This window comes from Tursiops truncatus, chromosome 14 (genome assembly GCF_011762595.2).
Source record: "Tursiops truncatus isolate mTurTru1 chromosome 14, mTurTru1.mat.Y, whole genome shotgun sequence".
NCBI lineage: Eukaryota > Metazoa > Chordata > Mammalia > Artiodactyla > Delphinidae > Tursiops > Tursiops truncatus.
The window spans coordinates 70,286,267-70,309,200 of record NC_047047.1 but is presented as its reverse complement, the minus strand read 5'-3'; the positions used below and the strand labels follow the sequence as shown (position 1 = coordinate 70,309,200).

Below are 22,934 nucleotides of genomic sequence, written 5' to 3'. Positions count from 1 at the left end.
CCATGTCAGAGAGATTCATTTTTCTGGGAGAACGAACCTCCTCTGAATCACCCATTCATACTACATAGATCTGAGATTGTGCCATCTCCTTGCAGAATCACTAGGAGGTTGGGAGTCCCAGATCTATCCTTAAGGGATCTGAGAGATTGTTCTAACTGCTCCCCGTCTTTGTCCTGTTACTGAATAGAAATTCTTTCCTAAAATCTACCCCTCTCTCATATGTTCCTACATCACAGTGGGAATATGTAAAGCCACAAGAGATGAATTAGTATTTAAGGATAATGACCAATCAGTACTGATCGTCACTATGGAATTAATAAATTTAAGGACGTTTTCATCTCAATGAGAGGGATTGAAATTTGGTGTATAATACGTTAACATTTGTACTGTGGCTTATAATTTATAAAGGAAGTTTATATATATTCTCATTTGAGCATCAAAAGAGGTAGGTGGGTTTACCCTCCTTTATAAAAGAGAGAGAGGTGCTGATGCAAGTCTAGGCTCTTTTTCTTCTACCACTTTTATCACAGTCTTTACTGATAATGAAGGCTGGAGACATGGAATGGTGACCAGGGAATGCTTTGAATTCTTAAAAAGAAGCAGGAGTTTTCTGAGTTAGGAGTGGTTTGGATGTGGTTTAATCTGGAGGTACAGTTGTGGTGTCGAACTGTTCATGGGTTCTTTCTGCTCTGTGCTCTCAGGTTCTCTTTCTGAAATTTATACTGTTCTTCAAATATCTTATTCTATGACTTTGCAGCCTGAATGTGCTGAGAGCTGAGGAGTGGGAACAAGTGTTCTCCGCCCCCCCGCCCCGCTTATTCAAATGAAAATAAATGGAAAACTTCTTTTTTAAAAAATAAATTTATTTATTTAATTTATTTTTTTGGCTGAGCTGGGTCTCTGTTGCTGCACGCGGGCTTTCTCTAGTTGTGGCGAGCGGGGCCTACTCTTCATCGCGGCGCGTGGGCTTCTCATTGCGGCGGCTTCTCTTGTTGCTGAGCACGGGCTCTGGGCACGTGGGCTTGAGTAGTTGTGGCACACGGGCTCAGTAGTTGTGGCATGTGGGCTCAGCAGTTGTGGCTCACGGGCCCAGTTGCTCCGCGGCATGTGGGATCCTCCCAGACCAGGGCTTGAACCCGTATCCCCTGCATCGGCAGGCGGACTCTAAACCACTGCACCACAGGGAAGCCCAAAATTCAGTTTCTTTTTTTTTTTTTTTTTTTTTTGCGATACGTGGGCCTCTCACAGTTGTGGTCTCTCCCGTTGCGGAGCACCAGGCTCCGGACGCGCAGGCTCAGCAGCCATGGCTCACGGGCGCAGCCGCTCCGCGGCATGTGGGATCTTCCTGGACCGGGGCACAGACCCACGTCCCCTGCATCGACAGGCGGACTCTCAACCACTGCGCCACCAGGGAAGCCTGGAAAACTTCTTAATAATTTGTTTTCCTTGTTTGTATTACTTCCTTAGAGATTGGATACGTATTTTCAGCATCTGGATGTTTTTAAGGAAAGAAGAAAAGAGTTGTTACATAAAAAATGGACTGAAAATGTTGCAAAGCCTCTTCAGCAGAGAATTATGGAAAAAGTAATTTCATATAAAGGGTTGGAAAAAACAAGAGAATTCTGAATATTTTTTAAAGCACACAAATAAAACGGTATGAGAATTTTTTTTTTTTTTTTGGCAGCTTTAGAATCACTGGAGCATGGGGTTTTTATTTTTATTTATTTTATTTATTTTGGCCATGCCACAAGACATGTAGTATGTGGGATCTTAGTTTCCCAGCTAGGGCTGGAACCCGTGCCCCCTGCAGTGGAAGCACGGAGTCTTCACCACTGGACCACCAGGGAAATCCCATGAGAGTTTTTTTTTTTAATGAAGCATTATTTGAAAAGTTGGGTCAGCATTTTTATTTATGCAAAGAGTCTCAAATTTATTTTTGTATTTAAGATGAATTCATGGAACTGTGATACAACCTACTGCATTTTTAAACCTGAAATTCCAGGTAGAGGGAATAGAAGTGTTGATTTGGAACTAGATTTATCAGGAATGCTTTTAGGTAAATGTTAATAGAATAACAGTGGCTTAAACCATAAGAACATTTATTGGTTAATAAGAAATAGAGGGATAGGTGGTCTCATGGTGGGTTCTGGCGGCATAACAATGTCATTAATGTCAGGTTTTTTCCTGTTGTTCTATTCTGCTATCCTGAATATTTTCAGTTTCTGCCCGTCACCCTCACATTTGAAAGCACATTTGGTTGCTTACAGCTCCAGGTATTAGGTCTGTGTTCAAGGCAGGAAGAAAGGGTGAGAAATGATGCCAGGGGGTCCTTTTCTTACACCTCATCTCATCCTTTGTGATCAGGAAGCAAAAAGAGTCCCCAGAAGCTCCTAGTAGATTTCCCCTCAGGTCTCATTGGCCATAACTGGGTCACATGCCAAGTCCTAGCTAAAAGCAGAGCCAGGAAAGAGTGTGTGCCTTTCCAATCTCTCTAATAGGTTGTGGGCAAAGGAGAAGCGGTTTCCATGGCTGTTGAGTTAGTCAACCATGAGGTGAAGGGATCACCAGTTTATACCCTCTGTTATTCAGTTTGGTTTTACAAAACAAGAACAAAATTTTGGCTTCTTCTATGGAAGAGTTTTCTATTTTAACTTTGAGATCAGGACCCTCTTTTGACATTAAGGCCCACCTAAATTTCCAGGTATTTAGCAGAGATCTAGAGTAGTTTGACTGGAATGTTAGAGTATTTAGGTATATTTACTGAGCAAAATTTCTGGACGTGTATGTTAACTACTTCTTCCTAAATGCCCTAAGAGACAGAGCTCAAGGTTGAATCCAGGTCACTTTGAAACCAAAGTGCAACGTCTTACAAGTATGCCCAGAAATGTGATCACACAAGTGTAGGATGGGGAAGCCATGCCTTAGAAAAGCCATGTGTTGAAGTCTAAGTGATTTAAAATGACAGTAAATTCAGTGTGAGTCAGCCGTGTGAGCTGGCTTCCAAGAAACCATCTGAGTTCTTAGGCTGTATTGAGAGGCGGTGCTTCGAGTGGGAAGCATCAGGCCCAACCTGTCCACCTGGGGATAGTCACCAGTTACAGAACCTTTAGAAGAGGGTGGAGCTGGACAACACTTCACAGGAGGAAAAGTGGAAAGAAATACAGCATATTTAGCCCAAGGCAGAGACGATACAAGAGGAAATGAAACCTTTAAGTACATATTGTAAAAGGCTGACATGTGGATGAAGAGTAGTTGTGTTTTGTGTTGCTTCACGGGGAGAACTGGCAGTGACAAGGCAGACTTCAGCTCTGTCTTAAGGACAAGCTTTCTGGTGGTTAGAATGACCAAGAATGGAGCAGAAGGTTCTCAAACAAGGCTAGTGGATGACATGAGACTAAAGCTGGATGATTACTTCTCCCAGAAGGTGGTGGACTCTCACTGCAATCTCAATTACTTCTGAGATTTCTTCCAACCCTTTGAATCTATGATTTTATATAAGAAATGGAATAAAGTATTTGGCTTTTTTGAATCTTGCAAAAACAAGAAATATACTAAAGCACGTTTAAATGTAATGCTTTGCTCTTAAGTGTACTTATTTTTTTTTAAAGGAAATTATATTTGGAGACTTATGATCCTGAAGTATACAATCCTTTTTATATGAGAAAAAAGGACTCAAATTATGGAAAGGTAAGTAAGTTTCTTACGTTTACCTATTTATTCTTAGAAGCTCTGGGGTTGGGGAAAACCTGGTCACTTTAGAAGTCTCATAGTTATTCTGCATTCATTAAAAAAAAATTCACAAAAGCATTTCCTCTGAGTTTTAGATTAGGAACCCAAAGTAATTTCGACTGCTTGGGAATTGACATTGTGAAAAAGGCACTTGCATGTGTGTGATAATTCGTCCATTCATTCATTCATCCACCCACTCACATTCAGCAAACTCGAAGCCCAGGAGGTAGGGGAAGATAAGTGGACAGTGAGTGTGATGAGAGTGTCACAGAACCAGCGCCGGGAGAGCTCCTTTCTAGGGGAGGTGAAAGGAGGGATGCAAGAAAGGCTGCCCAGGGAGCCAGTAGTTGAACTTGTAATGAGTCTTCACATTTTAAACCAACAATATAGGCTTTAAAATTTTGAGATGTAGGTTTCAGGTTTTTTACTCCTGTGTAACAAAAGTGACCATCTGATAATACTATTCATTAAAAAAACGTGTGTGGCTCTGAAGAGAAAAGTGGTTTCTTTTGCTTCTCCCGAAAACCAAGGCAAATCATGGTTGTGAAGATAGGAAGGTTCTTTTGGCTCTGGGGGACTCACGGTATTGTGTTGGGCAGTCATTATGCTGTCTCCTCATTCAGTGGATGTTGTCCTTGCAAATTTGCAAGGGTCAAGGTCAAGTGTGTGGGGAAGTAAACAAGGGGAAATAGTCCCTCTGTCTAAAGCCTATACTTAGGATGGGGGAGGAGAAAATCACCTTCCTCCACGACCTCTGTAGCTGGTCCCTGACCCTCAGCACACTGATGTTCTCCTGCCCCGCGGTTCTCATGGGCCCTTAGAGACCAGTGGTCAGCCCCCAAGGGGGCGCTCTTCCTCCCAAGCCGGCTTAGGGCTCTGCCTTGTGCTCCTAAAGCACCCGAGCTGACGCCTCTCATGACAAGGTGGTCGTTGTCTATGACTTGTCTGTTCTAGACTGAGAGATCCCCAAGGACAGGACCTTGCTGGGTTGCAGCACGCAGTCGCATTAGCAGATATTTGTTGACTGATGCAGTGATACTGTAGAACTCTGAACAGGAGTATGTGTCTTCTCTTTGGGTGGCCCTTGCTCCATTCAGCCACTTAAGGCTCAGTGAAATATCCTAGTGTGAGGCAGGTGGCATTTACGCTTCCCTTGCTCTGTATGACATTATTCCTGGGTCCTTATTCTCAGCCGAGTTGGTATAGAGTAAGGCCACACTCGAATGCTTCAGACAGATTTAAAATGCTTAATACAAACTGTACTTGCGTCCTCAAAGAGTCATGTTCTCGCAGGTTACGGTCCCACCGTTCTGTGATCCTCTGTTTAGAAGACAGCAAGAGTTGGATGAAGAGCGGAGGGCTATTTTTCAGTATAAGATGGGTACTTGTGATCATGGGGCTTTGTCTTTAGAGACTTCAATTGTCAAGTGATTTCCTACCCCAAGAGTGACTGGAGTTGACTTTAAGAGTGTTGATTTAGATTTTTATCTTCCTGTAGGAAAACGATGTACCTTAAAAGAATTTTAAAGAACTAGAGAAGGCCAGGCAGTATGCCAGATTGCCCCAGCTGACTTTCAGTCTCCACAGAGTGGTTCCAAGAGAGCAGCCCACAGCTTCTGCAAGGCCTGTGGGAAGCAAAACTCGTAGCAAATGCAGGAAAGGTCTTTTTGCTGTGTCTATAGTTTTGCCTTTTACAGAATGTCATATAGTTGGACTCACACAGTATGTAGCCATTTCAAGACTTTACTTTCATTCTTTTTTTTTTATTTTTTTATTACTTTTTTAAAATTTTTATTTATTTTTATTTTTTTTAATTTATTTATTTTTTACTTTCATTCTTAAAGGCTGTTCTCACAGGATTAAGAATGTTAGGTTGGCAGATATTTTCTTTCAACAAATATTATATCCCCCTGTCTTTTGCTCTTTCAATTGCCCATCCTACCGTTGTTCCTTTGAAGATAATTATTTTTTTTTCTGGATGCCTTTAAGATTTTCTTGTTGTCTTTGATTTTAGTAGTTTTCCATGATGTTTCTAGATGCGGATTTCTTTTTATTTATCCTACTCAGGATTCATGGGTCTTTTTGTATCTGTAAAGTGATATCTTTAGTCAGTTCTGGGAAGTTCTCATTCATTTTCTCTTTGATGGTTACCTCTGCCATATTCTCTACTTTCTTTCTGGTACTCCAGTTAAACATATTTTAGATTTTCTCATTGTACTCCCTGTCTCTTACCCTTTCTTGTGTATTTCCCATCCTTTTTGTTGCCCCATATTTGATACTAGGTATTTTTACTAATTATCTCTTCAATTGTGTCTAATAATATGTTGTTAAACCCACCCACTGAGTTCTTATTTTCAATTGTTTTATTTTTATAGTTCTAGCATTTTATTTGGTTCTTTTTCAGATGGGTTTTGGGGAAGGCTGTCTATATTCAGGGCCTGAGGGGACCTCTTTCAAGTGCCCTGGTTTGATCCCCCCTCCGCAGGGTGGGGTGGTGTTCAGAACAAGGTTGACTACTCACTTTCAAGGACAGCACCAGGCCTGGGAGGAAAGATCCACCAGAGGTACGCCAGGGGCATGGAGGAGTCAGTCCCTGCTACCTGATGTTGGCCAAAGCTCCCAGGGGACAAAGTAGCCAGAGATTGCCAGCTCATTCTGGAAGGGCTCTTTCTTCTCTGGAATTGTTTACACTGCTGTCCAAAGACTTTAAAGTATGAATTTTGTGGGGCCGGAAGGAGGTGAATTCTTTTTATTTTTCTCTAGTTTTTGCAGCAGGAGTGTCAGTCTGTGCAGACTTATAAATTCTACAAAAAAAAAATTATAAAAGAGAGAAAGAAAGAGAGGAAGAAAGAGAGAGAGAAAGAAAAAAAAGAAAAAGCCCTGTTGTGTTTTCTTGGTGTTTCCTTTTTATCCCCCATCCTGAGTTTTGCTGGAATGAACAACACTACTTTGTTTTCTTGTGATTTGGAAGTTTTATGTTCTATTTCTGGTTTCATGGTTTATCAGTTTTAACAAATATTTTTATTTAAATGTCAATAATTATATAACTCCCCATCCCCTAGCAAGACAAAGACTTTATATTGCTTTATTTCCTCATCTCCCTTCTCTGGCTCCTCAGCCTTTATAGACGGTCATAGCTCCTTAACTGGTATTCTGCGCTTGGGTCTGTCTCTTCTGATGGACTCTCTACCTTTCCATCTTTTTGAAGTGATCAACCCTCCCCAACAGAAAACCCTTCAGTAGCTTCCCATAACCCTTCCAATAATGTCCAGACTCAACATAGCACATAAGGTGCCCTCTGAATCCTGCCACCTTTTCTGGCTTCTTCTAAAAAATCCCCACTCCCTAAAGAAAAGAAATACACTAAAGCACAGAAATATCTGGGTCAAGTCAGCACTTGAGAGGATTATCACACGATGAAGTACCTCTACTCCCCCATTTGCCTCTTGCCTCTACAGCAAGCCCCTTGAGGGCAGGGGCTGCTAACTTATCTTGGTGCTCCCAGCACTTAGCTGGAACATTGTATGATGAGTAAATGCTTCTGGGAACATTGATGAGTAAATGCTTAGCTGGAACATTGTATGATGAGTAAAGGAAGGAAGGCAGGAATGGAGGAATGAAGGAGGCGGTGATTTCTCTAGATAGGCCTGGGCTTCCCAGGGCAGGAGTGGAGACAGCCCTGGGAAACATTCTGAGAGGACACTCCTGGAGGTGCCTCAGGTGGCTGTTCAATAAAGTAAGAAAAGGACTTAAGAGCAAGGTGGCTATGTTAGAGACAGTTTGATTACAAAAAGCAGAGTCCTTGTCAAGTTAAAAAAAAAAAGGCAAGGGGGCCTGGGTATGTTAGAAAGCATCAGTCTGTCATGGAAGCCACAGTCAGTGTCTCTGTCTGTGCAGGCTGCTATAACAGGATACGAGACTGGGTGGCTTATAAATGACAGAAATACATTTCTCTCAGTTGTGGAGGCAGGGAAGTCCAAGATCAAGGTGCCAGCAGATTCAGTGTCTGGTAAGGACCTGCTTTCTGGTTGACACTGTGGAAGGGGTGAGGGAACTCTCTTAGGCCTGTTTTATAAGGTCACTAATCCCATTTATGAGGTCTCTGCCCTCATGACCTAATCACCTCCCAAACGCCTCACCTCCTAATAACATCACATTGGGGGTTGTGTTTCAACATCTGAATTTTGGGGGGACACAAACATTCAGACCATAGCAGTCAGGAAGATAGCCAGGCCACTTGAGAGACCACGAGGCCAGTCCTTTCCTCTTTGGGACTGTGTGGCATTCGTCACAGCTTCTCTTTGTGAACTGCTTCCTTTCTCTTTCCCTGCTTTCTTGTGCATGTCCTGGAAAATGGATGCCCTGGTCCTGCCTTTCTGGTCTGAGCCCTCTAAAGCTGCCTGGAGCCCCTCTGTCCCAATTACAGCTCTAGGGCCTGAGGCTCTGGGTCAGGAGCCTCTGCCACAGCCTGAGAAGGTCACGTGACTTACTGCCTAAGAGTGGCAGCAGCAGAGGTGTGGGTGGGGCAGACTGATTGACGGCCACAAAGTGATGTTTTCTCAGTCTCTCTTTTTCATCAAGTGAGTATTGAGTTCCTTAACTTAATTTTCAGACAGTTATTGAATGGTACAATTCTGTTTATACTGAATTAAGGTAAATTTTTTCTACTTTTCTTTGCAGTCCTGAAAAGCTTGTCTGTGCAGAAGAGAAATATCTGCCTGATAAAGAGAAAACGACTAGTGACCTAAGTCAGACTGTTTCTGAAAGGCAGTTTTATTCCTCGAAGCTTGGCCAGGAGTAAAAAGCATGAAAAGAAGAGTCTGGTGAGCAGAGATCTGGGGGGAACAGGGCTCGGATGGCAGAGTTGTGTAACATCCGACAGATAGCAAACAGAGTCCAGAATCCATTGACAAATCCCTTCCTCTCAGACAGACTCTGAGGGCAGAACAGGCAGTAGTAGCCAAAGAAGGGAGTGAGAAAGAGGAGGCAGAAGGAGGATTTATTTCATGCAGAAGAAGTGGTGGGGTCTCTTCTGGGCACCCTTTGGCAGGAGAGCCTTGGGTGAAGACGCTCAGAAAGGAGATTGTGGGACCCCGGACCCCACTTCTGGGGGACAGATTGTGCCCTTCATAAGGTGAGAGAAAACCTGGCCAGAGGGGATCTTCCCTCTAGGATATCCTCAGCTCTTTTTTTCTGAGTTTTTGCTCTCCTGCCATTTTCCTACCATTTACTGCTTATTACATCCAAACCAGACCAAAAATTTTGTTCTCCATAGTTTGGTCACAACAGGTGGGAATCTTTTGAAATGAAATTTATACTAAAAAAAAAAATTAGGGCAAAATGATAGTTTATGTGAAGGGCCTTTACATGCAGGAAATTTCCATGCACAGATTTCCTACCCAGAGCTCACACCCTGGTTGGTACAGCTGGCAGCTCACGGTCTATTTCCCCTTCCATCCTCTCTCCCACAACCTGTACCCTGAAGCCTGAGGGTTGGGACGCTTCTAGGGAGGGCTTCGGGCACTTGGTAGGTAGCAGCTTCCTGCCGTTCTGAGCGAACCGTAGATTTTTGCATCTCTTCTTTCACTCACCAGCCTGGCTCCTTCCCTCCACCACACACAAAGCGCGAGGGGCTGTCCTTTTCTCTAGCTTAAAAACCTTGTTAGATAGGTATTTTGTGACCCAACTCCTACCCAATCCCGTTGTTCTCCTGTCTGTCCAGAGAGAAACGGATGCCTCTCATGTGGTAAGTTACCTCTGAGCGTATTTCTGTCTGAGAGCACGGGGAGCCAGCCCCTCAGTCAGGTTTGAACGTGACTGTGGTCAGCCAGGCCCTTACGGTAGGGCAGCCTAACTGTTGCTCCCAAGAGATCAAAAAGTGGAGCGTGGGTTACGTACACTGGAAGTTTATTTTTTGCTCCTGTACCGGAGCCGGTGGGTCAGCAGGTTGGCAGGCCGTCCCTCTTTCATGCAGTCTTTAGGGCGCCTGGCTGTAGGAACATTTCTCATCTCCAGCACCTGGCTGCTAAGCTTGCCCCAGGAATTCATTCCTGTCAAACTGAAAAGGGAAGAGGTCATGGAGGACGTCTGGCCTGGGGGTGTAGGGGGGCCCCCAGGACCAAGTCACAAGGCGGCCCCTAACTGCAGGGGGCAGGGGGTGCTGGGAAGAGTAGTCCCTGCTGCTCAGAGCACAGTGGCAGGGAGAGCTGGCGTCTCATGGAGAGCTGGTCATCTCTGCCACACCACAGAAAGTTAGTGCTTTTTGGAGTCCAGAGACACGGGAAGCCCTGTCTGAGAGGTGCAGACCCCAGATAGAGTGAGGGTAAGGTGAGGGGAGGGCTGGCCAGGAAGCTGCCCGGAAGATGAGTGTCAGTTGGAATCAGCCGGGAAGTTCCTCCCTGTCTCGTGAGCCCCTCTTCCCCACCCTACACTCAGCTCTTCTGTCAATAGGTTTTAGGAACCAGACGGCACAGACCCAGATCCTGGGTAGGTGGGGAAGGCCAGCAGAGGCAGAGGTCACAGCCCGTGGAAAGAAGAGTGATGACAGCAGAGGTCCTGGGCCCCCGGAACTGTGCCCCATAAGGGGCCATTTGTAACAAAGCTTTGCTGACCTTTACTTTGCAGTGTCTCTACAACAGTTAAAACGTTGCCAACATTTTTTCTCTCCAGAAATGGAAAAACAGAAGAAAGAAATAGAAGATCAGTTTGCTTTGCTCAATGCAGCTCAGCCTGACCAGCCAGACTTTCCCTAAATTGAGGAATATCCGAATAATAAGTTACTGTTTATTGAGCTCTCCTTGTGAATCGGGAACTGCGTGAGGTACTGTGTATTCATTTAAAAAATTTCCCAGCAAGGTAGTATTACCACCTTCCATTACACAAAGCTCAGAGGTTTGCTAACTCGCTCCAGGTCAGCTGCACGGTTTGAAAGTGGCGGTGTTCTCTATCCCACGTCCAGTCCCTCTGGTGCCAAAGCACATGGTCATTCACCAGGGTACTCGATCTCCTCGAAGCCACTCTGACTTTGTGATGTTAGACTGCTCAGAATTTGGGTCCCCTTTCAGAGCGTGGAGCTGTCCGGTGTGCCCGCCTGGGCACCCTGATCCTGAAGAGCACGGGAGGGGCTTGCTGGGCTCTCCTCCAGCCACTCAGTCTTTCCCCTGGAGGGGTAGGTAGTGTAAGGTAGTCCCTTCCTCGCCCTTCAGAAAATCAGGCTACCGTTTTTGTCAGGAGAGGATGTGACTTCTTAAGGAGCAGTGCCATGTTCCTCCATCAAAGGGGGTGACTGGAGTTGCTGGAAGTACTGCCATTAACTATCCTCTGTAACTTCATAGTTGTCTGACTCACCTCTTGCAGGCTCCTCTGTCCTGAGTCCCACAAGAATGCTAACATATCTAGACATGGAGACATGGCACTAGCCACAGTTCATCCCAGTGAGGAAGTCCCACAGTCCCAGGAAAGGATTATCCTATAGCTATGGTCACAGGTAACCCCAGGACTGGTTTTAAGCCTGCCTGACATCAGTGGCAGCTGTATGCTTTGAAAGTCAGCTGGTCAGAGGCAGACTTGTGAACATCAGCCCACACCTGCCTCCATAACCAACACAGCTCGAGTCTCAGAACCCTGTAGAAGATCAGCAGTTTGCTTTGCTCAGTGCGGCTGAGCCTGAGCAGCCAGACTTTCCCTAAATTGAGCAACATTCTTAATTGTCTGGGTTCAGATATTGAGCGTTTCTTCCTTTGACACTGGGGCGTATTCCTTTTAGGTCTGTGTTTTAGCCCATCAGTGCCCAGGATCAATACCTGGAATGATGGATTTTTTTTCCTTGAATATTCTGAATTGTTTTCCAGTTTTTCTTTGTCCAGTGATTATGTTTAGGCAGAAACAGGGGCTATGGTGTGGGGACATTTGAATCCTTCCTTATAGCTGCTAGAGAACACCTGCTCCCTGAGAAATCAGGGCTTCTGTAGCCTGTGTGATTCCTTCCAAAAGGCAGATCTTTTCCCAGTTGTACTCATTAACCCAGGGATTTAGTGTGTAAGAAAGACCTTATTTTTATCAGTGTTCAAGACAGAGTTCACATTTCAAAATCCAGAGGCTGAGTAAACAGCTCTGACAGGTGTGGATGTGTCTCTGACAGCATGGGGGCAGGGGGAGGGAGACAGGTGCTTCTGGAGCTGGAGGGGCTGAGGGACCTGCTGATGATTTTTAATACTTGTGCATTTTCTTCATGGCTAAGTTACCCCTGAGGGTTTACTCAGCTAGGCAAACAGAGGCACTCAAAAGGGAACGCTCTAGCTCCCACAGAGATCATCCATTCTAGCCATCAAAGAAACCAAGCCCCAGAAACAGTAGGTAAAGTGACCAGAGTCACAGAGCAAGTCAATGGCAGTCAAGACGAGGCTCTGGGGTCTCCTGACTGACTACTCCCCCGCCACATTCTGTCCTGATTCATTACAAGCAGCCCCTGAAATTACCTTTTAAAAGCCTTTCACATAGAAAGTAAATCAGTCAGGCTTTGAAGTTACATTCATAAACTTATATTTTTATTCTCTTTCTGTACATATTGGCAATGATAAAGCTTAAAGATGCATGTCCTATGACATATGCAAAAACAAGGAATTTACATAAATAATTTATACTTCAGAAAACTAACGTTGAAAAATATTTTTGCATCATTAGAGTTCACAGTATTTAAAGTAAATCAAGCTTTCCCCCTTAGATTTCAAACTATATTGTCTCAGCAGAGAATGATAAAATCTAATCAGGAATAAAATGATCAAGTTTCTGTTTTTATTCAGTGCACAAGTGGACACTATTTCCGTAATCAGGCTGTTCCCACGCTGAGGCTGCATTTCTTCCCAGTCCTTCACCTCCTGAGTGGCTGTGACCCAGCGGAGGTCACGTGGTGTGAAATGGTTACAGCGTCACCCAAACCACCCACAGTGGACACATTCAACCAAGTGGTAACGTCTGGTGGTCTGATGCCTCATTTCCACATAATACTTTTTATAGCCCTGAAAATGGAAATCCTGGCATCTAAACACAGCCGAACATGTTAACACTAATACAAGGCACTGTGCTATGGGGTTTGGTTTATTTATAGGGAAGGTCATGTTTGCATAGATAGATTGCTAGCGATTTAGTGTGCGATAAAATAGAGGCCCCAGCATGCGTGGCCTTGTGATGGATGAAGCGGCGCGACGCTCCGCCAGCTCAGGGGCAGCACCGGCTATCTTCTCCAGCCCCAGCCTAGTGGGCAGATCCCTAAGGCCCCTACAGGAGAGTTTTTTGCTCAAAAAGCTGCAGGTCAAAGCGCACCCAGACCTCCCCAGTGGGGACCTCATGCAGCAGCAGTCGGCGGGTTGTAGGGCCTTTGCTTTCCTGTTCTGTTCGAATTTTTGCCACTGGAACTTCAGTGCGACCCAGGAAATCTGGTGAATAGACAAGTGAGAGTCAAAAGTCTTCTTTAAAAAACTGTTAAAAAACTATCACAGAAGGAGTGTCTGAAACAGGATTCATAAAACTTTCAAATTCAAAACAAGTAACTTCTTTTGGTTAATGGCCGTTGGATACTGTGAATGGATGGATGCATGCAGAACAAGGGATTTGTGTGAGGGAAACTCAAACTGCTGGGAATCCAAGCCTCTTTGGTCAGGGAATGGCTCACCCATTCAGTAGGTGCCAGGAGCACAGCGTTTCCATTAGGTAAGCAGGGGTGACTGGGGTCAAAGACCTGAAACACACCTGAGGCCACCCCCCCCTTTCCCCTGAGAAGGTATCCCACCTGCAGCCACTGAGAGCTGCTGAGGACCATGGCCTGTGTCACTGCCCTTAGGTGTCTTGGGGTAAAAACAAGGCTGAGCACCCGGCTTCCAGACCCCAGATCCTAGAGTATGGGGGAAACTTCATATCCCCGCCCCCACCCCCCGGAGTTATACTTTACCATCTGGTGAAAACTGGTCTCTGTCGAACATGGTAAGACACAGCACATCCTGATAAAGATCCTTAATAAAGAACTGGCAGTTAAAATTCCACTTGGGATTTAGTGTGTCCTGAAGGGTTCTGGTGGTGTAGCTCTGGGAGCCCATGCTGATTTCACAGTATGGATTGCTCTTTCCTGAACAAAAACAAACCAGTATACATGTGGCATGTGACAAGAGGGCCTTCTTCGAGCAGAAGCAGGATCTACACAGATGTTTCTCTATAGACCATGGCCGCAGGGTCACTGCCTGAGGGTCTGCATCTGCCTTGTGGTCTCTGTTCCCAGTGCTGACAGCATCATAAACCTGGGGAGGGACTGTGGGCGCGAATGCCAGGGCTGCTCCCCATGAGCATGTGTCAGTGCAGCTTGCTTCCTGCCTTCTCTACTCAGAAGCACTGAGGAAGGAGGCATCGGTATTTATTGGGAAACTAGAGTGATAATAATTTTGGTCCAATAACCATTTTAGTGGCACTGGAAATACTGACTTTTAAAAAGTGTCCCGTTATTCAATGTTCAGAAGAGTTATCAGCAAAGAGCAGGGTAGTTACCACACCAGTTGAATGAAAGAAGCATTTACCATTTGGTTTACAGGCTTTTAGTTCTGTAGCTTCAATGACATGCACCATCAGACGCCCGATGCCTGAAGACTTTTGAGAGCGAGCTACAAAAGAGGAAGAGTAGTGATGTTAATTTCTTCTCTGAGAATGCAGACAGCAGAGTGATGATGCTAAGCTGTAGATAGTCTTGTCTTTCTGACCAACCCCAGCACTCCCCAGCCTCCCGTGCCACTGAACTGGGCCTGGCAGCATCTGGCTGCTCTGTGACTTTGCCCAGGCTGTGTCGCCTGCTAGGGTACCTCGCCACCATCTCTGCCCATCAGCATCCTACACATCCTTCAACATGCAGGTCCAATCTCACCTCCTGGATCCCTTCCCTCCTCTGTGCATCCCACAGCCTGCTGGGTCTGAACTTCTGTGTCAGTCCATCCCCTCTGTCAGGAGGGGCCATGGCAGAGCACAGACTGTTTATTCATCCTTGTGTTAACCCCTCCACTGCCTAGCAAGTAGTAATAGTAATAACATCACCACACATTATATTCATTCAGCACTTAAAAGCAGCTAACATTTATTGCATACTTACTTTGTGTTAGGCATGTGATCGACTTTTACATAAGTTACAATACTTAAACTGCACATTTACAGCGTAGCTCTTTATAACTGCCATTGTCAAATATGAGAAAACTGAGTCTTAGAAATGACTATAACGTGCTTATGTCACAGAGCTTCTAAAACGGCAAGGTCAAAAACACATCAGATACCAAAGTCCACTTTCTTTTTTTAGAATTTATTTTTAATTATTATTTTTTTTGGCTGTGCTGCGTGGCATGTGGGATCTTAGTTCCCCAACCAGGGATTGAACCCATGCCCCCTGCAGTGCAAGTGGACTGGACCACCAGGGAAGTCCTCAAAGTCTACTTTCTTAACCACTCACCATAATTCCAATTACATGTAAACACTTTAGCTTATAAACTTTTATTTAAGACCTTATTTTAGGAGGTACTCAGAAACACTTTTAATATGGAGAGAAATGAGTTAGTGAACTCAGATTATCTTGGTAACTATAAAGTTAAGCAGGGTTTGCCCTTAGGGGTTTAAAAATAACAAAAGCTGCTTGGTGAGCTATTGACTTTTCAAAGCTCAGGGCAAGTAGAACCTTCTCTGTGAGAAGTGGCCCACCCCTCCTATGTGCCCATCCGCCCAGCAGGCACTGGCATTCAGTTCCCCTTGAAGGCAGGGCTGGGCCATATTCATTTTGTAGGCCCAGTTAAGCGTAGCACAGGGCCTGGCACAGAGTTAAGTAATAAAGGTCTAAAGAATGGAACACGTGGAAAGTGCATAACAATATGTACAGATAATGGTGTAAAGAAAAACGTCGATTTATCTTCGACCAATTAAGAGATCATTATATGCTTTCTGAAAAGATTCAATCATTGATTTTTCAATAACATGCCTTTAAAGTACCATTAAAATAAGATTCAATTAGCAAAAGCCAATTTACATATACCTTTCAGGAGTATATAACAAAATAAGGGAAACCTGAATAAAAAAACATAAAGAGCTGCAACTCCAGCAGCCAGGAACCTAAGTGGGAGGACTTAGGGGGGGGCCTTGTGCCAGAGCCTGGTGGGAGACTGGAGGGTCTTAATAGGGCTGTGCCACCAGGAGAGGACAGGGCTATGCAAATGGGGAAGAGAACCACGGAGAGAATCTATGCGGGACTCTGCAACTGTCTAGAGATGCAGGGGGATGGGGATGGTCAGAGAGCACATTTCCAGTGTGCGCCCAAGGACAATACTACCGCCACTGAGATTATCGGGAGGAGCTACTTCTGGAAGGAGGTTAATCCAACAGGAGTGGTGGTGCAGGTGTTTCTGGAGAGCAGGGGCTGCAGGGACAGCAGGCCAGCCGTGACCACTGAAGCTGGGGTGACACGAGGGAGGGAGGCTCAGAACTCTTGGGGTAGGGTGGGAGGAAGCAGAGCTAGGAAGGAGATGATGAAAGAAGATCTGATGGTACAAGGACCCTCAGGGGTGTCATGAGGTCCGGGGGAGGGAGGGGCCTCAATTTCCTGCTGTTGGGGAAAGCGAGCCAAGTTGTTGGGGGTGGTCACTGACGTCGTGTGAGCAAGCCATTCGCACAGATTGATGGGACAGCAAGCGGAGTGAAAGGCTCTGAGTGTAGGGTCCCGAACCCAGTGCTGGGAGGAGGCTGGCTGGACCTGGAGGAGGGGTGGGGTAGAGGCTGGGTGGGGGAGGAGCAGAGGGGAAACGGGCTGTAGAAGTGAAGTTTGATGGAGCAAAATGGACCAAGCAGAGGCAGGGCTGGTTATGCAAAGGACAGACCCCTCTTCCTGGAAACAAGAGTGAAGAGTGTGTGTGGGGAGGAGGGACAGAGACCTTGCCACAGAGAGAAGGGAGGTCCCAGGGCTCGCACTGGATGACCCCCGTCTATGTACGGGACAGTGGGGGGGGGCTCAGGGAGGCCCCCAGGAGGTTTGAAACGGCTGTGGGAGGCCGAGCGGGCTCTGCCGAGCTCGCCCGCGGCAAGTCTGGTCTTTCAGGCTGTCCCTGTTTATCCCCTCACTGCAGGAGCAGCAGCCTGTGCCCTGAAGCTGGGACCCCGCCCAGTGCCCAGGGTCCCCTGGTGGCTGGTTCCAACCCTCTCAGGCACCGCCCCCCCCACCCCCCCACTACCTTGATAAGCCTTCTCCCGTTTCTTCTTTTCGGTGTCGATGTACTGCTCAGATGCCGCCTTGATCTTCTGGACCCAGGCCGTCCTGGAGGAGAAGCAGAGTGCCATCGGGCAGACTTCGCACACGGCTCACAGGTCCACCAGGAGCCCCAGAGCTCTGTGCTTGCTAACCTTGGCTTTGAGAAGTTCCCAATCATAGACTTCACAGTAATTCAACTGAAGGACTTGTTTGCTAATTGAGGATCAAGCTGAGAATTTCTAGAAAGTTCTTGACGGCACCAAGCACTTGTCAGGTGCTGGGCGCACAGAGGTGGAAGATGCAATGGCAGCTCAGCACGACAAATGACAGGTTCTATTGCAGAGAGCTGTGCACGCAGCGGAGGAGGAGCTACACCCAGAGGACAGGACGCGTAGCTGGCCAGGCAGGGAGGGAAGAAGGCACCCATGCAGAGGGCAGTGGGGGAGGGCAGACAATCCGGCGGGAGTGCAGGGATGGGACTGAGACCCAGAGGCACGGGACAGCCTCAGAGAGCAGGCGAAGGAACACAGACTGTCCCTGAGGGATTGCAGTAGGAAGTGAGGTGTTGGCTCTCCCACTTCGGAAGATCCCGAGGAGAGGCTGGAAGCAGGAAAGTGTGTTAGAGGCGTTTGCGGTAACCTGGCACGTCTAAACCAAGGCCTGCCAGTGGGACTGTGGTGGAGGAGGAATTAGTAGGGTGTGAGCACGGGCTGGAGGTGGGTTTATGGCGGAGGGAGAGGTCAGGCTTTCTCCTAGGCCTCAAGGCAGGTCACACGTGGTCAGGACTGACCTCTCATTAATGTTGTCTGTTCGGAGGGTGTAGACCCGGTCAATGTGAGAAATGTGGAAGACAGGCTCATCGCTGGAAGGGTCTGTGGGCAGTTTCACCAAGGCTTCATTCAGGAAAATGGGCTGAAAGAATTAGGGCCAAAACACAGGCTGTGAAATGGGTCAGAACACTCCACCCTCCTACGTCCAGAATTGTCTGTTCTGAAGAGCCTTGTTGAGAAGTAGAGGGGTCTAGCTTCCAGAGTCCTTTACTTAGGAGAAAAGAAACTGCCTCTGTGTCATGAAAGTAAATATCTAGGGTAGATCAGATGTTACTAAAGTGGGGACAGGAGCACCGAGTGTCTTTGACAGCTCACGTGACAGGGTCTCTCCTCCAGGCACTGACACTTGACCCTTCCCGTCAGCCTTGGTTTTACGGAGAGACCCGATGCTGAATGTGGACGGAGGTGGGATCACACATCGTGTTTGCTGCGAAGGAAGCTGGAATCCATAGCTGGAATCCAGCTGGTTGCTGTCAGAGGGCAGTGAAGGCCCAGCCACACTAGGCTTCTTCCCTGGGAAGTGACAAAGGAAGCGTGAGCCGTCTGGAGGCAGGTGGAGAGAGTCCCATGAGGACAGGAAAGGCTCAGGCTGGGAAGGAGGTCCTTAAAGTAAAGGGAACACCTCGTTGTGCTCTTGATGCTACTGCCAGGAATGTGACACTTACCATTTTATACATTTTGAATTGAGCGTTGGACTTAGAGCTGAAAAGTTTCTCGGAGCCCGAGGAAACAGCAAACTGCTTGACCATGTAGGTGAGAAGCAGGAAGTCATTGAAGAGGAACCCGTGCAGCTCCTTGTTGCTCTTGGTCTTGTACAGCTTTCCGCTGTGCAGGAGCTTGCGGGGTCCCAGGCAGTTGGTGAGGGAGTTGAAAACAAGTTGCTTAAAGAGAAAGAAACTGTCACTTTGTAACTCCCAGCACCCCTGGCGAGGCCAGCGCCCTGGACCTGAGGGAGGTGCGGTAGACCTTCTAGGTGGGAGTGTGGCTGTAATCATTCACTTTTGCACAGAAGATCCTTACATTTATTTCTCTTCAAAGTTCAAACTGGCATAGTGAAAATAATTACTTACAAAACCACAGAATACTGATTCTCCCGGCTGAATTCAAAGAACTCAAAACATCTCTCTTTATGAGAAAGGAAGATGACAACCCAAGAATGGGCAGGAGGGTGAGTCTGCATGGGCTGAGCTGAGGCACACACTGTCTACACTAGGGGAAGGCACGAACCTGGCTCCCCACCCAGAGCCTGCCTGGCGGCACCCAGCTCAGCCCCACAGGCCTCACCTCCGCGAGACCTTCACACTGCACGTGAGTCTGGATCCACTCCAGTCGGTCTGAATTTTCCTTCTCCCGAACTCCTTCATTAACTTGCGAGCAGAGCTCCTCTGCCCGCTCGAGGGCCAGCTTCAGAGAGGAGTGGTCTACGTGATTTTCTGGGGTGTTCTCCAGAATCTGGAAGAGAGGGGGCTGTGTCATGTGGGATGTCTTACGTCTTCCACCTGCCCTGCCATCCGGGTGCTGGGCGCTGGAAATACAATAGTGGGCAAGACAGTCATTTACCCTTGAGAGGCGCAGGGCCCCCGAGTACTCGGGGAGACAGGTGACTCAGTGACAAGAGGGTGGGCCAAGCGCTACATGGACCAAGTGCCCTGTGGGTCTCTGGTGGCCCTCTAGCTGGGTCTGGGGATAGGCTGTATGTGTAAGGGTGCGTCCCTACTTCCCCCAGTAACAAGCCATGTGCCTTTAGGGTGAACCCTCCAGTATAAACTGCCTGCGCCTTTGGTAAGTATGTTAACTTGCTGAATAGCAACATTTCATTATATTTTGGGGGTCACTGATCCTTCTGAGAAATCTGCTGAAAGCAATGAATCCCCTGCCACGGAAAAAACACAATAAAACCATGTTGTCAGCATGTAGGAAAATGCATTCATTTCACTGAGAAGTGACTTCACGCTAATGTTCCAAAGGTAAAGGGATAGAGAATGCAAATTTGCGTGGTCCCTCTGGAAATTAGCGGGCCCATCAGTAGGCGACTCCTGTGCTTCATTTATAGTTCCAAGATATGAAAAAGCTCTGGAAGCCTAAAGCTGTTTTCATTACTCATTTAGTGGCAAAACTTGACCTAAACTGAAGAGATGAACTTTTTATGTCTACTTATAGTGATTATTCATGAATTTCTCTGTAGGACTATTAATGTGTTGCTTATCGGTGCTGCCCAGGCTTGTTGGGGTGTCATGTAATATACAGCATTTGAATTACATTCTGAATTCTGAAACACATCTGGCCCCAAATATTTCAGGTAAGGGACTGTGGATTAATGTATATTAACGGGTCCATTTGGTATCAGAACTGTGACATTAATTCTGTAACATAAGGTCTATATTGAGTTAACATGGCTTACAAACCAGAGATCAAGGCATAATAAAAGCAACAGTCTTATATTATTTCTACTGTTTTTCTTTGTAAGATGATTAAAATTACCTCAATGATTACCTGTGGAATAATCCTTTGAAAGTCTGCCTTCTCCTTAGAAGGCGTATCAGCTCGAGAGGCCAACATTGTTTGTGTCAAAAAGATGAATGGAATTTTAGAGGGACTGTGTAGTCAGCCAGCTGAGGTAGGATACAGCCAGGGGACGATGATGAGCTGTCTAGGACACTGAGTTGGAGACTGCTGGGACGTCTAGGTTACACATTCAGTTGGTAGATGAATTCAGATCTCAGCAGGAAGACTGGACCCCAAGGTCATACTAACTGTGGACTCTTTCCACAGCTGGAGACCTAGAGGGCGTTGCCCTGCCTAGACAAAATACACTCATGACCCCGAGAGGCCAGGGAGCTTCCTGGGAAGGGGGAGGACAGGTAACCCAAATGACCATGGATACCTCTTTTATTTGCCCACTTCAAGGATTTATCCTTTCAGACTGCATGTGTGTCCATGGGCGTGTGCGCGCGCACACACACACGGTGCCTGGTCCACCAGACAGTATAGTCGGACCACGTGGTGGGTGGCTGGTGTATCTGGAGGCTCCCTATCAGCCTCTGTGAACCTCAAAGGGTCCTGCTTCTCCCAGCTGGGCACTTACACTTCTGATGAGGAGGGGGTAGCGGGTGATCCTCTGCATGGGCTTCAGCAGGAAGCTGGAAAGGGGCATTCCTTTACATCGAGGGTCAGATGCCAGCCTCTGCAAAATAATTGAGAGGCTTGTGAGGAAATCATAGCCTGAGGAAAACAAGGAAACATTGGCTATTCTCCTGACTTTGACCACCTTTTAGATTTCTAACTTCTTTTAAAAACTCAGGATCCAAAATGATACGTATCAGGTTAACAGCAGGAATATCCCACTTCATGCGCCAAAGCCAGTGGATGCTTTCAGTTCTTTCTTAGGTGCGTCTGACAGCCTGTGCGATCCCTCCCTCCCATTGCTTCCGGAACCAGACTGTCTTCCCAGCCCACTGACCCTCTCAGTCTTCCTCACTCCTTTCCTCTCCTCTTCCCAAGATCCCACACGACTGAGCCCCACAGTGTGACCAGACCAGCTGTGGAGCTCTACACTTGCCAAATTACTCTCCATCTCACCTGGATGTCCCAAAGGCACCTCAATACCTCAGCATACCCGCAAGTGAAGTCCTCGTCTTCCCTCATAAAAGCATCCTCTTCTACCCCTATTCCTATCAGAGTTGGTAGCACCATTCTTCACCCACTCACCTTCCCCCGCACATACCTAGGAGTTACCACTGATGCCAGTCTGTCTTCTAAGTAGCTCTTGATCTCCCCCATCTCTGCCTGCTCATCACCCTGCTTCATTCATAACAATACATTTACTGAGCACCTGCTATGAGCCAGGCTCACAATGTCCTTTCTGCTCTTCCTTCACTTGGCTAATTCATATTCATCTCTGAAGACTCAGATTAGCTTCCTCCAGTCCAGGCTCTCCCCTTCTTCATGCCTCCCCTCCTTTTCAGTGATCCTTCTCAAGCCCCCGAGGCTTCCTTTATCATCATGCCACATCTGGACTGGGTAACACAGGTAGAGACATAGGAGGTGTCTCTATAACTCCCACCCAGACTGTTAACTCCAGGATGCCAAGGACCACATTTATTTGCTTCTACTCCTAGGACTAGTACAGGACCTAACAGAGTAGCTAGTACTCTAGTATGATCATTTTAAGGACTGAAAAATAACACATTTACTATAATTTACCTAATCATTTCCCACTATGGGATATTAAAATTACCCCCTCCTTTTGTTTTTGGATATATATATATATATATGTTTCTAAGATAAGCATCTTCATGGTATTTATTTCTATATTTTGAGTCTTTTTAAAAAGTAACATTTTAGAACACAGCTTGTTAGATCTGCTTTTTAATGTAATCAACACCACGCCTTTCATTATGAGACTAAACACTTTTTATTTATTTTTGCTATTGTTACAATTGTGGTGACACTGTCATCCTATTTACATCCTATTTTTTTAATTCCTATTTTTATCACTATTTGAAAAAATTTTAAATCTTTTACTATGCTTTAGAAGGTAAATGTCCTATATTTAATTCTACTATTATTTTAAAATGTTCACATATACTCATAATTCCACATTTATGTAATTATTCTGATTAATGTTTGTTTCTGTGATCTTGGTTTCTTTCTATGTTTCTTCTAGTTCATTTCTAGGCAACACCTTGCCTCCCACCAACTGAAGGGGTCTGTCCTCAGTGCCTTATACTGAACCATTTTTACATCCCTGAGATCATCATAAGCTAAATAAATAAAATTAGCATTTATTGAATGCTTACTATGTGCTGGTCTCTGTGCTAAAGTACTTTAAAAGTATTATCTGATTATCTCCAGGTGAGAGATGAGGGGACTTAAGGCACCAAATGTTAAGAAACTTGCCCTGGTCACACAGTGGACCATGATGGGGCTGGAATTTCAGCCCGAGCAGTCCAGTTCTGAAGGCTGTCTTGTTCTGAGCATGAAACTGTGTTGCCTCTTGGAATTGATCCTATTTGGTTATGACAGACTCTTCTTTTCATGTAATGCTTAATTTTATTCACTGTTATTTTAATTAAGATTTTAACAACTATATTTATAAAAGGTATTGGGTTATAACTTTT

At 46.0% G+C, this 22,934-nt stretch overlaps 2 protein-coding genes across 24 annotated transcripts in view; one reads left to right on the top strand and one right to left on the bottom strand.

Moving 5' to 3' along the window:
* The window catches only part of FAM228B (family with sequence similarity 228 member B), a 92,280-nt gene extending 72,022 nt beyond the window's left edge, over positions 1 to 20,258 (top strand). For 13 of the 14 annotated variants that reach the window (XM_073791715.1, XM_073791714.1, XM_073791713.1 and 10 more), the window contains 5 exons: positions 1,468 to 1,654; positions 3,609 to 3,687; positions 8,410 to 8,552; positions 10,399 to 10,549; positions 17,019 to 20,258. The gene's annotated coding sequence lies outside the window, so the exon portion shown is untranslated. The remainder of the gene's footprint in view (positions 1 to 1,467; positions 1,655 to 3,608; positions 3,688 to 8,409; positions 8,553 to 10,398; positions 10,550 to 17,018) is intronic. The other variant, XM_073791708.1, reaches the window with a different exon arrangement.
* Positions 12,254 to 22,934, bottom strand: part of ITSN2 (intersectin 2) — a 161,299-nt gene continuing 150,618 nt past the window's right edge. For 9 of the 10 annotated variants that reach the window (XM_019943133.3, XM_019943132.3, XM_019943139.3 and 6 more), the window contains 8 exons: positions 20,900 to 20,998; positions 19,099 to 19,266; positions 18,480 to 18,695; positions 17,775 to 17,896; positions 16,968 to 17,050; positions 14,292 to 14,375; positions 13,676 to 13,849; positions 12,254 to 13,163 (listed from right to left, as the gene is read on the bottom strand). In XM_019943133.3, coding sequence (XP_019798692.1) covers positions 13,006 to 13,163; positions 13,676 to 13,849; positions 14,292 to 14,375; positions 16,968 to 17,050; positions 17,775 to 17,896; positions 18,480 to 18,695; positions 19,099 to 19,266; positions 20,900 to 20,998 — 1,104 coding nt within the window. In that variant the 3' untranslated portion in view covers positions 12,254 to 13,005. Of the gene's footprint in view, positions 13,164 to 13,675; positions 13,850 to 14,291; positions 14,376 to 16,967; positions 17,051 to 17,774; positions 17,897 to 18,190; positions 18,328 to 18,479; positions 18,696 to 19,098; positions 19,267 to 20,899; positions 20,999 to 22,934 lie in introns of those variants that run through there. The other variant, XM_019943144.3, reaches the window with a different exon arrangement.